This window comes from Zingiber officinale, chromosome 8B, assembly GCF_018446385.1.
Source record: "Zingiber officinale cultivar Zhangliang chromosome 8B, Zo_v1.1, whole genome shotgun sequence".
NCBI lineage: Eukaryota > Viridiplantae > Streptophyta > Magnoliopsida > Zingiberales > Zingiberaceae > Zingiber > Zingiber officinale.
The window spans coordinates 46,957,202-46,972,234 of record NC_056001.1 but is presented as its reverse complement, the minus strand read 5'-3'; the positions used below and the strand labels follow the sequence as shown (position 1 = coordinate 46,972,234).

Below are 15,033 nucleotides of genomic sequence, written 5' to 3'. Positions count from 1 at the left end.
CGGGAGGAAGGAGAGGAAGTGGAGACAAAGGGCGTGGCGTCGAAAATATAAATATATAATAAATAAATAAAAATTATTTATTCTTTATATGACTTGAGGACGGAGAAAGTAGGGCCCACACGAGGGTCGGTGAAGGTGACGGGGCAGCACTTGGGGTAGGACCCACTAGTGTGAATCCAACATGAAAAGTGTGCTGTACCGAAGCACTAATTTATTAAACAAATATTTTATTAGTAATATATATATATATATATATATATATATCAAAATTAATTATTTTTTTAATATTAACCAATGTTATTCTATCTTAAAAATACATCATTTTAAAGATTAGCAATTTTAGTCCTAAATTCTTCAATCGACTAAGTCAATTGAATAATTTTATATTCGATCGTAAAATTTATCAATCAATTACCCAATCAAATTAATTGAATAACTTTTTGTTATTTTTTTCAAACTGAACATACTATTCATGTTCATATTAAAAAAATATTATTGACTGAGTTGATTAAATAACGACAATTTACCAAAAGACACATTTGAAAATCTGAATTTATCAAAAGGCGTACACTACTTTGATATTTACTAAAGAGCGCACTTTTTTAAAAGCATTTTTTATTTTACCCTCATGATAATTTGACTTTTTCTATTATTTTTCTTTTCTTCATTATATTTCTCTCACTTCTCTCTCTCCTCTATCGGCAGAATATAGGAATAACATTAGTCAATCTTTAATCACATTTTAATACATTTGAAGAAACCAAAATAAATAATGAACACCATATTTTCACCTTGTAATTTTAGAAATCGCGAAAATGGATGCACCCGAGCTTTCGATCAATGGGTTTCGGTCAAAATCCACCGATGGACCCAGAGAGCTCCGATTGCACTCATTTCGGTTTTATATATTTCTAAAATTACAAGGAGTTCAAATATGGTGTACATTATTTATTTTGACTTTTTATAACAAACAAAATCAAAGAATCGGCATAAAGCCTGATGGCCTAGTATGGAATCATATCAACGGGCCTCATATCAAACGATATCATGCCCTATTACCTGATTTGAGTCCATATCAGGCCCAATGTGAGTTTTTTGTCGATTCTTTGATTTTACTTGTTAACATCTAAAAGCAAAATAAATAATGGACATATTTGAACTCCGCAATTTTAGAAATCCATGAACCGAATGGGTGCAATCGAGCTCTCAGTCCATCATTTGACCGAACCCACCGATCGACCAGAAAGCTATTTGGATTTCTAAAATTGCAAGGAGTCCAAATATGATGTCCATTATTTATTTTGGCTTCTTCAAATGTATTAAAATGTGATTAAAGATTGACTAATTTTATTCCTCTATTCTGCCGACAAAAGAGAGAGAGAAGTGAGAGAAATATAATGAAGAAAAGAAAAACAATAGAAAAGTCAAATTATCATGAGGGTAAATTAAGAAATACTTTTAAAAAAGTACGTTCTTTAATAAATACCAAAGTAATATATGCCTTTTAGTAAATTCAGATTTTCAAATGCACCTTTTGGTAAATTATCGATTAAATAACCTTCTATTGTATTTTCAAGTTGAAAATATTATTCTTCTTAGAAACATTATTCATTCAGTTGATTGTTAACTTATGAAGCATAGTACTCAATTGATGAATTTGAAATCAAGAAATTATGATTTGGTTAAATTTGGGGCTTACAATAATCGACTTATAACAATCGATTGATTGATGGTGCGGTGATTGATGAGTTTAGGAAGTCAACTAAAGTACTCAAAACCATAAAAGGTTATTTAGGGATCTGTGATTTAGAACAGTTGATTGATGGTGATTGATGAGGATAGGACCTAACTTATGGATCAATCAATTGAGCAGTTGACGCGGACTGATATGCTCACAAACAAAAGGTTTTGTTCGGGTGAACAATTGACTGATAATTTTAAGTAGTCAACAAATGCCAAAACAAAAAACTAGAATTGCTGTTGAGTTGATAAGACAGCAATAACATTCGGATGTTTTGTATGCTAGAATTGTCGACTGATAGGAGGCAAATAGTTGACTGATGGTAAGGAGCAATTGTTTGGTTAGAGAATTTTGAACGAACATAAACACTATAAAAGGGTGTTTCAAGGAGTTTTTGTCTACTATACTTAAATAATTCCTAGGTGAGTATGGTTGCATTCCAGAGCCATTTCAGAGCAATTTAAAATAAGAGAAAGCAAGCACAAGTGAAAGCATTATTTGTAATTCATTTACTTGTTTTTGTTTTTCATCTTACTGTGTTATCCTAAAAATAGATTTGTGAGAAGTTTCTTCACCTATGGAAGAGTTCTGTGTGGGAGAAAAAATAGATGGTTTGCAAGAGTGATTCATTTAAAGGATCATAATCGGAAAATAGGGGTTCGAGGGAGAATGGTCGAACCACGTTATATTGGTTTGTATTTTTTGTGTTTGTGCTTTTCATTTTTGTTATCTTTATATTCATACTAACCATTATAGAAGTGTGAACAAAGTCGAACTAGCATAAACATGCGAGCGTTTATTCACCTGGACTATTGTGCAAACATATTCTTTGAACATTAAAGCACACTACTTAGTCTATCATAAAAGGACCAAGCTAGACCTGACTTCACCAACAATTTCCTAACTAGACCAAGTTGAGGGTTGAGGGTTGAGCGCAACAACACTTGGCGTGAAATACTTAAACATTTATGATTAATCAAGTTAGATATCGTCGTTGAATCTTGAACGATTAGTCCGATCTTACGGAAGTTTTTCATAGGCTGTTAGGATAAATCGAAAAATACTCACAATTAGAAATCGAACCATAGATACCTGAGTGACAATTGAATATCCTTCCACTGCACCATAGCCCCGAAGACTAGAATACTTAAACATTTAACTCTTAGTACAAGGTGATTACAAGGTCAATAATTCAAGGGATCTAGATGTTTGTGAACCAAATTAACATTATGCTCTAGCCCACTAAGTCACCCATGGAGTAGCCTATCTTCAACTGTGGAGGTTTTAACAAGTGATCTTTGGTGTAATCGAGGTCAAGGTTGACCAAGCTCGAGTTGACTCGAGTTTAAATTTTGATATTTCATCAATATATTAGTAAGAAGTTAAGTAATTTAAGATTGACTGAATACTTAATTAGTAGTGAAAAGTCCAATATGAAAGTTAGTAAGAGAAAAGTTCAAGTGAATCAAGCTAGGAAAATCTAAGTGAGTCAAGATTAACTAGACACTTGGTAATTAAAAGTCCAACCGGAAATTAGCAAAAGGAAAGTCCATGTTGGTTGAGGTTGACTTGACATTTGGTGATCCAAAGTTCAACAGGGAAGTTGTCAAAAGAAAAGTCCAAATGGGTCGAGGTTGATCGGATACTTGGTGATCGAAAATCCAATAGGAAAATGGGCAAGAGAAAAGTCTAACTGCGTTAAGGTTGACCAGACACTTGGCATGAGTGAGAAAGTCCTAGTAGGTTGAAGTCAACTGGATACTAGGTGACGATGAAGTTTCAATAGGTCAAGATGGATGATTGGATATTAGGAAACGAGAAGTCATAGCAGCCCATGAATGATTGAATGTTGGGTAGAGAAAATCCTGATAGGTTAAGATCAATTAGATACTAGTCAAGACGCGAATTCAGGCCTGAAAATGTTGCAATTAGGGTTGGCAAGCATCATCAATCGATTGGTAAATCCGAAACCCAAAAGTTTGGGTTTGCTACTTGAGCAATTGATTGGTAGCTTATTTTAGACCGATAAAACACTGGCAAATCGATTTGTAGCAATCAATCGATTGCAGCAATTGATTGTTCTACTGTGGCCAATGAATAGAAGGGTTTGAAATTGACTGGTTAGTTTGATTAGAGGCCAGCAATTAGTGTGGTTTACCATTTGATTGGTTAGGCAAAAAAGAGTTGTTTTATATATTTGAATGGTTCGTATCTGACATGACAATCAATTAATGAGTAAGGTCAATTGATTGTTAGGTGGAAATCAACCCGAACAACAATCTTATAAAGATAATTTTTAGGAGGATTCTCGATGCCCATTCTTAGAGGTTTTAGAGCAAAGTACTACTGTATTTCCAGTTCAACAAGAGCATTTCCAAGTAATAAGAGATCAAGTGAAGTAAGGTTTTAATTGTAAAGTCATTTTCGATTTCATTTATCTTTACATCCTTGTTTCTTATTGTATTATTAAAGGTTGTAAAAGGCTTCTCCACTCTTGGAAGGATTTTCGTTCTATTTTTTTTAAACATTTAGCTCGTATTTAAACATTTAGTTCTTGGCATAGGGTGACTATAAAGGCAATAATTCAACATTATGTTGTAGCCCTGTGATCTACAGTAGTCTATCTTTGTGAATCCTTCCAAGAATATGACATCAAGTAGTTGTTTTGTATCTTTAAGATGAATCAGATAATATCAAATCTGAGACGATCGGTCTGATCTTATGAAAATTTCCTAATGACCGTTAGAGTAAATTGGGAAGCGCTTATGACGGATGACTCAGAAGCTTAATATCTCATAGTTACGCATCTCATCTAGAAGAAAATTTTCTATAAATGTACTGTAGTTGAGGATAAGACATCAAATAGTTATTTTGTATTTTCATGGTCGCAAAAAGCAACTACGCTCGCCCCCAGCACTCCGTCAACTCGTCCCAAGGTCAACACGGAGAAGGTAAATTACGGGCGGCTACTAGCCTTTGGAATTAATAATGACAGTCTCATGAGAGAGGCTTATTTTGTATCTTCATGACACTACAGTTGATGATATGAGCTCTATCTACTAATGTGTTTAATCTTGACGATGTCTTTCTCAAAGAAGGTTAGGTTCCAACTGTACTTAGCTTTGACATGAAGGTGAAGCACTAGACTTTTTCTGTGCATAGGTCGTTCCCTTTATATTACTTTCCCCACTTGTGCCCAGCTCACCAATGATCACATCAATCTTCTTTAATATTGGCTCCATGACCCAATCTTTTAGGTCTTTGAATTCATTAGACTTCCTAGCTTTGCAGAATCTTTACATGTGAATCTACTCTATCAAATCTTTAATTAATCTTTAATATAGTTCGAATGTATACATTCATTGTTGTGTTCATGTTTCCTATGGAATCTACAGTAGATTCATCAATCCCTCTTATAGAAGGGTGACCACAATACCACATGGAAACGGGATATGATAAAATTATATCAAGTTTTTCCATCTCGATAAGTACCTTAAACATAGGTGCATTTAGGAATTTCTTTGAGCGTCTTAATGATTAATGATAGGAGGAGATTGAGATCCATTGTTATTTTTTAAAATCTAAGTATTTAGTTTTTTATACTAATTAATTTTGAAGATGATCAATTTAGTCTTATAAAAAAATTTTATCAGTCATCAGAGTAAATTATGAAATGCTCATGAAGGTCCATCCAAATGACCAAAATTCTTAGGTTCATGCTATAACAGAGACTCAAATCTTAAACCCCTTGGTTATCTATTGGAGAGTTTAATCAGTATATTATTGTCCTAAGGACTTGAACCTTGGCTTTCTCAGTTCTTTGATTTATTTCTTCATTTTGATCATCTTGGCATCATGACATCCATTGTGATGCGATGGTTCACCCTATGCATCACTTTCGTATAGTTTTTTGAGTTGGTTCTTCATATGAAGTATGACAATTGAAACGGTGATGAAGAGGACTTAGGAGCTCCATCAAAAAGGGGTCAAAGGAGGGAAAAGTCTACTAACACGGATGTCAAGGTCAAAAATGGTCAAAGACCTTAGTTGGTAGATCAGACCAGACGATCGGGAGCCCCCAGTCGGTCGAGCAAGGATATCAAACGACAATCCTCAGGTATCGGTGACTGGAGTTAAGAGGTATGTGACAATTCACGACAGACCAGTCCTCGTCGATCGCGCGGCATGGCCGATCGGACAGAGATAACCACCGACAGTTGGGAAGCAGAGAAGGAGACAAGACAGAAGCTCCGAACGGCACTACTGAACAGGGACAGCTAGTTTGAGCGGAATCCGGTCAACCTACAGTGGGACCTAACCACATATCTCATCGTACCCTTTTAGAGGTTAGTATTACTAACAACAGAGCATGTCTAGCAGGTAAATCATATTTTAGAAACTTCTCGCCTATCACATCAGAGATTTGCACACTCACTTAGGAAAAGGTGTTAAGGACACTTTTTGACTTATCTTTTCCTAGGACGCTTTGGAAAATATGTACACGCTTTGGATGTATGCACATACACTACAATAAAATGGGGGTTCCTATTTACAAGCGAAGGTATGCGCAACTTTGCTATTCGACACACTATTTGCTACAACATTCTTATTATTCTACACTGTTCCGAAAATTAATTTAAGTATCGGAGGGTCAACGCCGGAAATCCCTTTCTGGCTCGAAACTAACGTCTTTTGTGTTGTAGGACTATGTGGAGTCGCCACTTAATCAACCTCATAGCCATGTCCCCAGCTTGCCATCTTCTCTACTTTCAGACAGAATCATATTTAATGTCGTCTGTGGGAAACTCTACCTAAATCAGAAACATGAAGATGGAGGATGGTCGACAACTTACTATGGTAATGCTAACACAAGAAGACTTGGAGATGTTAACATAAGCCCGAGTTGCGAAGATGGTGCAACAGCAGTAGACGACGGTCGACTGCCAAACGAACAAACCCGCAGCATCGATGATAGGACAACAAACTAATCCTGGAGCCCGAGTAGAAAACACCGCCATTCGCAAGCCAAACAATAGGCTGGCCGGCACCTTTTGGGATGCTCCGAAGGCGCCAATCCCCTACCACCGCACATTATTCTGCACACCCTTAGAAGAGCAAGGCCGAGCGTAAAAGACACAAGGGCCCTCTTTATAGGGCGCGCCCATCCGAGATGAGCAAAAAGGCAAAGCACCTTAGCTCGATGACTCTCCCGAGAAGATCAATAGGTAGTTCTCTTAAGAGATCCTAGACGACCAACTACCACCTCACTATAGACCACTGACGATCGGGGAGTACACGGGGGCAACCGACCCCGAGGATCATCTTATCAAGTTCAACAATATGGTCATATTACACTAGTATACCAACGGAGTCAAGTATCGAGTATTCCTCACCACACTCTCCAGATCGGCACAGAGGTGGTTCAGACGCTTGCCGATCGGATCCATTTGCAACTTTAATGACTTCCAAATGACTTTTTTATAGCATTTTGCAAGTAGTCATTGCTATCAGAAGATGAACATCAATCTGTTTATGATCAAACAAGGGCCCAAGGAAGCATTGTGTGCCTACATCAAGAGGTTCAACTAGATGACCATGGATATTCCATCGGCCACCCCAGAGATCTTGATAAGTTCTTTTTCCTAGGGACTTATGGATGATGACTTTTTTCGATCTCTTATCTGAAAGCCCCTAAGAGACTTTGACCAACTACTCGGGCGAGCTACCAAGTATATTAATGTTGAAGAGGCACAGTCAGCTTGAAAGAAAGAAGTCATTCTCGAGCCAGCGGTCGCCACCGAGCGCTAAGCGGCCCATGTCCACCAGCTTCTGAAGGGGCCCCGAGCAGATGCCACTTGGCAACATCAAGAGCTCAGAGCCCCATGTACTCCAGCATGTTGAGGCAGAACGGTCGAAGTTCACTGATTCTCGACTATAGACGTCGCCGCTCTTTTGCTATTATCACCGCTCAACAACCCATAATGCTAAGGATTGTTACCATCTTAAGCTACGACCATGATGATAGATTCCTCCAAGATTCCACCATTGATCCCCGTCTCCTGACTGCCACCATCACTGCTGATCAGGAGGACAACACGGTGAGGGTAGGTCGGCATTCGAGCAGCATCCGCAGCAGCCCCAACGAAGAGATTATGAAAGGCTTGTCTGAACCTTTACCGAGCAATCCTGCCCGTCAGCTCAGGAAGAAGAGAATCATAGCAACACCGCTTGAGGAGACATTGGTATGATCGCAGGAGGTCCGACTGACGGTGATTCCTGTTGGTGCAGGAAGCATCCGAGGATTGAACCTATGTTTTGATTATGTCAAAGGGTTCAAGTTAAGTTGTTTTGTTATATGATATGTGTGAATGAGTTTGTAGGAAAGTCCTAACTGCGGTTAGGCAGGTGGAAAAATCCTAGGGGTGGTAACCCTAGGTCCTAAGGGGTGGTAACCCTAGGTGGTGGAAAATCCTAAGGGGCGATAACCTTAGGTCCTAGGGGGCTGGTAACCCTAGGTGGCGGAAAATTCTAAGGGGCGGTAACTCTACGTCCTAAGGGGTGGTAACCCTAGGCAGAAAGTTCAGTCGGTCTGGAGGATCGATCTAGCATAAGGTATGCTCTCCTGAGTGAAGTAGGTGAGAACGCGTTCCCCGCTGAGGGAACAGTAGATGTCGGTTCGACCTAAGGTTTTCGGTCGAAAATCCGAAGTCAGAACCAAACAGTCCGGTGACTATCAGATGTTCTTGTTCATGTTATTTATGTGCTAACTTTGTTTTGCAGGATATATTATTATTTTGTGGACTAACCTATCTTACAGGGACAAGAGAGCACATTATGCATCAGATGAACAGTACCCGAGGTGCTCTCCATGGAATAGGGCTGTAAACGAGTCGAGCCGAGCTCGAGCCAGCCTTGGCTCGAGCTCGGCTCGACTCATTTTATGCTAGCTCGGCTCGAGCTCGAGCTCGATCGAGCTTATAAATTTGAGCTCGAACTCGGCTCGATCATTTAATCCAAGGCTCGAGCTCGACTCGAAAAGCTCGAATTAAAAGCAAGCTTTCGAGCTCGAGCTCAAGCCAATCATAACTTGAGCTTATTTTACTGCAATTTTAACAACTTCATCGAATTCACCCATAAAGCTGATCAAATACAATTATCTATCTTTCTAATAAAAAAGTTAAATTACTGAACATCAAAACATAATTATTCTCAAACTTCATCCCAACATAATTTACACCAAATTCAAAAACATAATATTCCAAAATCCAAACCTGCTCAAAATATTAAATTTCTGCAACATATTCATCTTCATCCACAAAATTGATCAAAATACAATTATCTATTTCTCCAATAAAAGAGTCGAATTACTGAACATCAAAAAATGACCCGATATAGTTTACAGTTTTACACTAAACCCAAAAGCATGATATTCCAAAATCTAAACCTGCTCAAAATATCAATTTTCTACAATGTTCAGTATCATCTTCATCCATAAAATTGATCAAAATATAATTATCTGTTTCTCCAATAAAAAGTCAAATTACTGAACATCAAAACATAATGACCAACATAGATGATATTCCAAAATCCAAATTGATTAGCTGCTCAAAATATCAAATTTTTGCCACGTTCAATATCTTCCTTCATCTCAAATTCTCAGTTATATCACCTGCACTGCATTCAATCAAATTCTCAGTTATATCACCTGCACTGCATTCAATCAAATTCTCAGTTATATCACCTGCACTGCATTCAAACCATAATAATCAACTATAATACCTTCGTCTTCATTACATGGATTGGATGACAATGACTTGTTCTGTTGAAAGATCATGTATGTTAGTGATAAAGCTCTTTTATTCTTTGTGAAACAATTTCATGTAGGGAAGTACTGTTAAACTGGGAACAATTGTTTAACACTATCTATATCAAAGTGACGTGCTTAGCTTTTGCAGTTTTGTAGTTATCTATTATAGAAAAGGCCAATCATTTGGTTAGAAGAATGAATTCTTCTTATGTACCGAGAGGCTATAATATGGATTGATATTAAGCTCAACTATAATACCATAATAATCAAACCAAAAACACATGTTAAACAAAAAACTAAAATTTAACTTACTTTAAGAGGTAGATACTGGAAGAAAAATTTCCTGGTAAGTTTTCTCTTTCTGAAAAAGAAAAATTCAAATAATTAGATGATTAGTTTGTAACTTAGAAAACTAATAATGAAATTTAACTTACTTTAGTCTTTTTTTTCAGTCCATGTATCTTTCGAAGCCAATCACCCCCACATAGAAGAGCTTGCACTGTGTCCGGAGATAGTGATGAACGATAAGAATCAATAACTCTCGTCCCTGCACTAAATGTTGCTTCTGAAGCCACTGAACTCATTGGGATAGCTAAAATATCAGCTGCCATCTTTGACAATATTGGATATTGCATTCTATTCATCTTCCACCATTCTAAACACGAAAATATTTTAGGAATCTCATTCTTCTTAAGACGACCCTTTTCAAGATAATCTACCAATTCAGATCTCTTAGTCTCCGAAGTTTCAACTTTTGCACAATAGTCATCAAAATCATCCCAACTATACACAGAACTTTGTTGATTTCTTTTAACACTTGAAGAACCAAAACTCTCAGACTCAGATGGATGAGGCGCTCCTTTATTAGTTTCTTCAGCAACATACTTTTCATAAAGAGAATTAATTATCTCCTTAACTTTTGAGATATGCTTAGAGGCATCTATTTCAGAATAAAGCTTAGGGAAGCAAAACTCAACAGCAAGCATTTTTTTGGTTGGATCTAACACAGCAGCTATAGCCATCAATAGATTACAATCACCCCAATACTTGTCAAATTTTTCTTTCATTTTACTAGCCAGTTGCTTAAGAAACAAATCTTCATGTTGTGCATAAGTATCCAATGATGACTTTATTTTTTGAACTTCCTGAAGAAATAAATTTGAAGTAGGATACTCACTACCTGAAATAATGTGTGTGGCTGTCCAAAAAGCCTCCAACAGTGAGCAAATCTTTTGAGCTTTATTCCATTCTTCTTCTTGAGGGCAGCAACCATAAAAGTGATCACGTTCTTTGAACATTTGAAAAACTTCTTTGAACTTGAGTGCACAACTTAACATTTCAAAAGTTGAGTTCCACCTAGTTTTGCAATCACAAATCAATCTTTTATCCTTCAACTGCAATTGTTGCACACACTCTGTAAATTGCATACGTCTTGCCTCTGAACGATTTACATATTCTACACTTTCCCTTATATTACTAATAATATCTTCAATCTCCCTCAACCCATCTTGAACGCACAAGTTCAAGATATGTGCACAACAACGAATATGAAATAAATTTCCTTCACATGCCAATGTTCTAGATCTTTGAATGGTATCTTTCATGTATCGAATGGCCAAATCATTACTTGAAGCATTATCAACAGTAATAGTGAAAACCTTGTTTTCAATGCCCCACTCTTTCATGCACTTAAAAATGGCATCAGAAATTTGAAGACCTCCCCTTGGTGGTGGAATGTTAATGAAACTTAAAACTCTCTTTTGCAAATTCCAACAAGAATCAATCCAATGCCCAGTGACAACCATGTATTCAATTTTTTGAGTCTTTGACTTCCAACAATCTGTTGTCAAACTTATTTTATCAATGCATTCAAGACTTTTCTTCAACCTCTTTTTCTCAATCTCATAAATTTTCATACAATCTGCTCTACATGTCGTCCTACTAATTTTTTGCCATTCAGGCATTCCACGCCTCATCATTAAATTGAACCCCTCTTCATCAAGAATGGTGAATGGATGTTCATGCATCATAATCCAATGAGCAGCTGCCTCCCTCATTTGTTCCATGTCAAATTTTCCAGAATGCAAAGTAAGAATGGATGGTGAAGCTGAATCAGTGGGCAAAAAATTCAACTTTGTTTGTTGTTCAGCTTCTCGCAAATAAATTTTTCTCTTCACACAATGTAATCTATGCCTCAAAAGACTTGATGTGGGCCCTGATTTACCCAATGTAAAAAGGGATTGACAATGTTTACATTTGGCTTTCTTTGATCCATCAATTGTGTCAAAATCATTCCACACTTCTGAAATTTTTTTCCTTTTATTTGTTTTGAACCCCTCTTCCTCTTTTTCTTTAGCATTTTCTTGTGTTTTTTGACTAGCTGTGATAATTTCCTTGTTGGTCTCAAGATTAACTTCATTACTTTCAGCTATGGCACTATTTACGGTAAGTGGAACAGATGACTCTTCTACAGACATAACTGATCCAGAGATAAATAATTATCAAATAAATTATAAAATGCTCAAACAATAATAAAAAGAGAAAATATTGTCTATAAAGCAACATTCAAATCTTTAGTTTGTAGGAATCAAAAGAACTCCATGTAAGTACTAGCGAGAAAAAAAAAACAAGCTCCAAACTTCCAAGGTCAAATCTTTGAAATCCCCCTTAAAAAATGAAGGAAACAAACCACAACAAATCAATTCATTACCACTTCCATATATTGCAAGCACACATAATTTATAGGTCATTCATATTAAATAGACTAATAAAAACAGAATTGCAAAAGCATTAAAAATATGACTAACTTCTGACTGAGGTTATAGTGTTATACTATAAAAGGCTACATAGAATATGAATAGAAATGAAGATCAGATATGGTTATTGCTATGATTAGTTCAGAGAAATTTCCAATTTAAAGTGGAGAAATCACACCATAAAATATTACCATATAAATTAAGACAACAGAAGTGCATACACGGATTGTGCAAGAAAATATAATCTTATCGCCCACTAAAATCCAATAGGAGGGACACCTAAAGCACTGAAGAAGTTAGCCCCAAATACACATAACACGACTAACTTGCAAATCAAGGGTTTTAAGGCATTTACTGCTCTAGGAATGATTCCATTGACTTGGGGGAAAAAAATACAGAACCAACAATATACAAAAGGATCACCATATTAATTTCCAAAGTCCAGAAAACTTCAAAAGATTATTTCTCCACTCAGCTAATAGAAAAAACCATAGTATAGAAGAAACCTCTCTAAAAAAGCATTTAAAAGATACAAATAACCACATTTACAATTTACCTTGTCAGCTTTCACCGTAGTGTAAACCCAATTCCAGCAGCTCCTCTTAAGGATTTCTTCAAAGCCTAGCTTATAATGTTATGTAGAAAACCAACCTTCCACCACAGAACCAAACTGATGTTCCTATAATCAAGTTGAGGGTGACAGGGAAGGGGGTAAGTGTTGAGGGCAACGTGTGATGATTGAGGACGATAAGGAAGAGGGTGAGGGTTGAGAGCAACGTCTGACGATTGAGGGAGATAAGGAAGGGGGTGAGGGCTGAGGGCGAAGGGGAAGGGGGTGAGGGCTGATCCCGACTGAGGGTGATGCTAAGTAGGAGAGACAGCAACGGTTGAGTAGGCGGCGCCGATGGAGGGCAAGGGTTAGCGGCGACGAAAGGTGAGGGCGGCGACGAAAAGTGAGGGCGGCGAAGGGTGAGAGGATGAGATTAGGGTTGAGTTGGTTGACTACTTTAACTTAGATTTAGAAAGGTATTTTTATTTTAAAAATAAACTCTCAAAAATTACATCTTTACCCTAATACTTATCATTAATTACTTAATGACCTAAATTTATCAATATTCACATGAATAGATAAAAATATATTATACATATATAGTTGGGCTCGAAAAAGCTCGACGAGCCATCGAGTCAGTATTAGAGGAGCTCGAGCTCGGCTCGAATATTAAACGAGCCGGCTCGAGCTCGGCTCGAGCTCAGTCAAAATCAAGCTCGAGCTGAGCTTTGACCGAGCGGCTCACGAGCAGCGCACGAGTGGCTTGACTCGTTTGCACCCCTACCATGGAACTTGGAGGCGCCTCGAGTGCAAGGTAGAAGCTGCGCAGAAACCCACATTGGAGGCGCCCTCATGGGGGCTTGAAGCGCCCTCATGGTGGCTTGAGGCGCCTCAAACAGCATTGGAGGCGCCTTCAAGAGGATCAGCGAGGACTTCTACTCAGCTTATCTGCGCGGCTGACTCGGCTAATGGAGGCGCCCTTAAGGGGCTTTGAGGCGCCTCCAACAACCCTTATAAGGAACACTCGACCAGTAGCTCAAATCATCAATTCCCAAGCGATCCTTCTTCCGCGTGCTGCTCAAGAGACGTTCCAAAAGTGCTGTAACAAGACACCAACAACCCGGAACTTTAGTTTTACGATTTTTAATTATCGGTATAATTTTTAGTGCATTTAATTGTAATATTCAAGTGTACTCTTTTGCGATATTATAGTTGTTTCCCACCGAAAGCGATCAACGATCGCGGACCTTGGAGTAAGAGTCACCCTAGGCTCCGAACCAAGTAAATACTTGGGTTCCTCTGTGTTGTCTTTTCTTATTCCACTGCTCTTTACTCGCACGTTTTTCGAACACGAAAATTGAAAACCACGAGTGCTATTCATCCCCCTCTAGCGCATCTCGATCCAACAATTCCAGCAGAGCTAGTAAGTCACATGCCCAGCGGTGGGAAATCCATGTTGTTGAATGCAACAAAGAGAGAATAGAGAGGCTAGAGATCAGTTTTGACCCTCAAGATTTGGAGGGAGTAGAAGTCCCTCACGACAATGCCTTAATCGTCCGAACTATAATTGATAACTATTAATGATGTGGATCATATTTCTTGGCTTAATAGGTAATAAGGGAGAAGATGGAGGGTATTTTGATCTTTACACTTGGTAAGGGTTTGGGGGTTATAAGGGCAGCACTGTTCATTTTCGAGGGGGGGGGGGCGGGTTGTGCTTTGAGCCTCCACCAGGAACAGGGTTGGCTTCCTCTCACATGCCTTACCGACGCCGATGTCGGCGGTGGACCGCTCCCCTCCTCCTCTCCTCTACCCCTTTCCTCCGACCTCTTAACGTCGGCGCCGCCACTGTGAGGAGGAGGGGCTTCTTCGTGCCTTGGTTTTCTGCCGCCACCGAACAAAAGGGCAAGCTAGGGGGCCTTCTTCGTGTTCGGGAAGCCGCCGTCACCCCTCTCCTCTCTTCCCCTCTCCCTCTCTCTGTAGACGCCGGTTCACCGGAGGAGAGCTGTCTCCTTCTTCAGTCTTCAGGCGAACGATGACGAGGAGCACCACCACCGCTGCCACCAGCGTGCGCCGCCGCCCCCAGCAGACACCGCTACCGCCTCCTGCGACCATCGCCGTCGCTTCCTGTAACCACCAGTGTGCGTCGCTGCCTCCTGCAACCATCACCGCCGACAGC

At 38.6% G+C, this 15,033-nt stretch overlaps 1 protein-coding gene across 7 annotated transcripts; it reads right to left on the bottom strand.

Annotated features, from left to right (window-relative positions):
- Positions 1-9,108: 9,108 nt before the first annotated feature.
- On the bottom strand, positions 9,109-13,292 carry LOC122017709 (zinc finger BED domain-containing protein RICESLEEPER 2-like). 7 transcript variants are annotated; one of them, XR_006121431.1, is made up of 5 exons: positions 12,861-13,292; positions 9,983-12,027; positions 9,861-9,909; positions 9,483-9,560; positions 9,109-9,446 (listed from the first exon to the last, which is right to left on the bottom strand). XR_006121431.1 is itself a non-coding variant. In XM_042575383.1 (5 exons), exons 2-3 carry the CDS (start codon positions 12,023-12,025, stop codon positions 9,862-9,864), a joined length of 2,091 nt encoding a protein of 696 aa, XP_042431317.1. In that variant the 5' UTR covers positions 12,026-12,027; positions 12,861-13,292; the 3' UTR covers positions 9,109-9,487; positions 9,521-9,560; position 9,861. The 7 variants fall into 7 exon arrangements, 6 of the variants coding, with proteins under 6 accessions (XP_042431317.1, XP_042431316.1, XP_042431318.1 ...); XM_042575383.1 differs by having other exon boundaries at positions 9,109-9,487; positions 9,521-9,560; XM_042575384.1 differs by having other exon boundaries at positions 9,110-9,451; positions 9,521-9,560.
- Between the last annotated feature and the right edge of the window lie 1,741 nt (positions 13,293-15,033).

Bases quoted from the DNA above. Each gene is read 5' to 3' on its own strand.
- LOC122017709 (XM_042575382.1), bottom strand. From the start codon at position 12,025: ATGTCTGTAGAAGAGTCATCTGTTCCACTTACCGTAAATAGTGCCATA. The intron at 9,910-9,982 runs GTAAGTTAAATT...TTTCTTTTTCAG, and splicing joins GACTGAAAAAAAAGACTAAA to AAAGAGAAAACTTACCAGGA.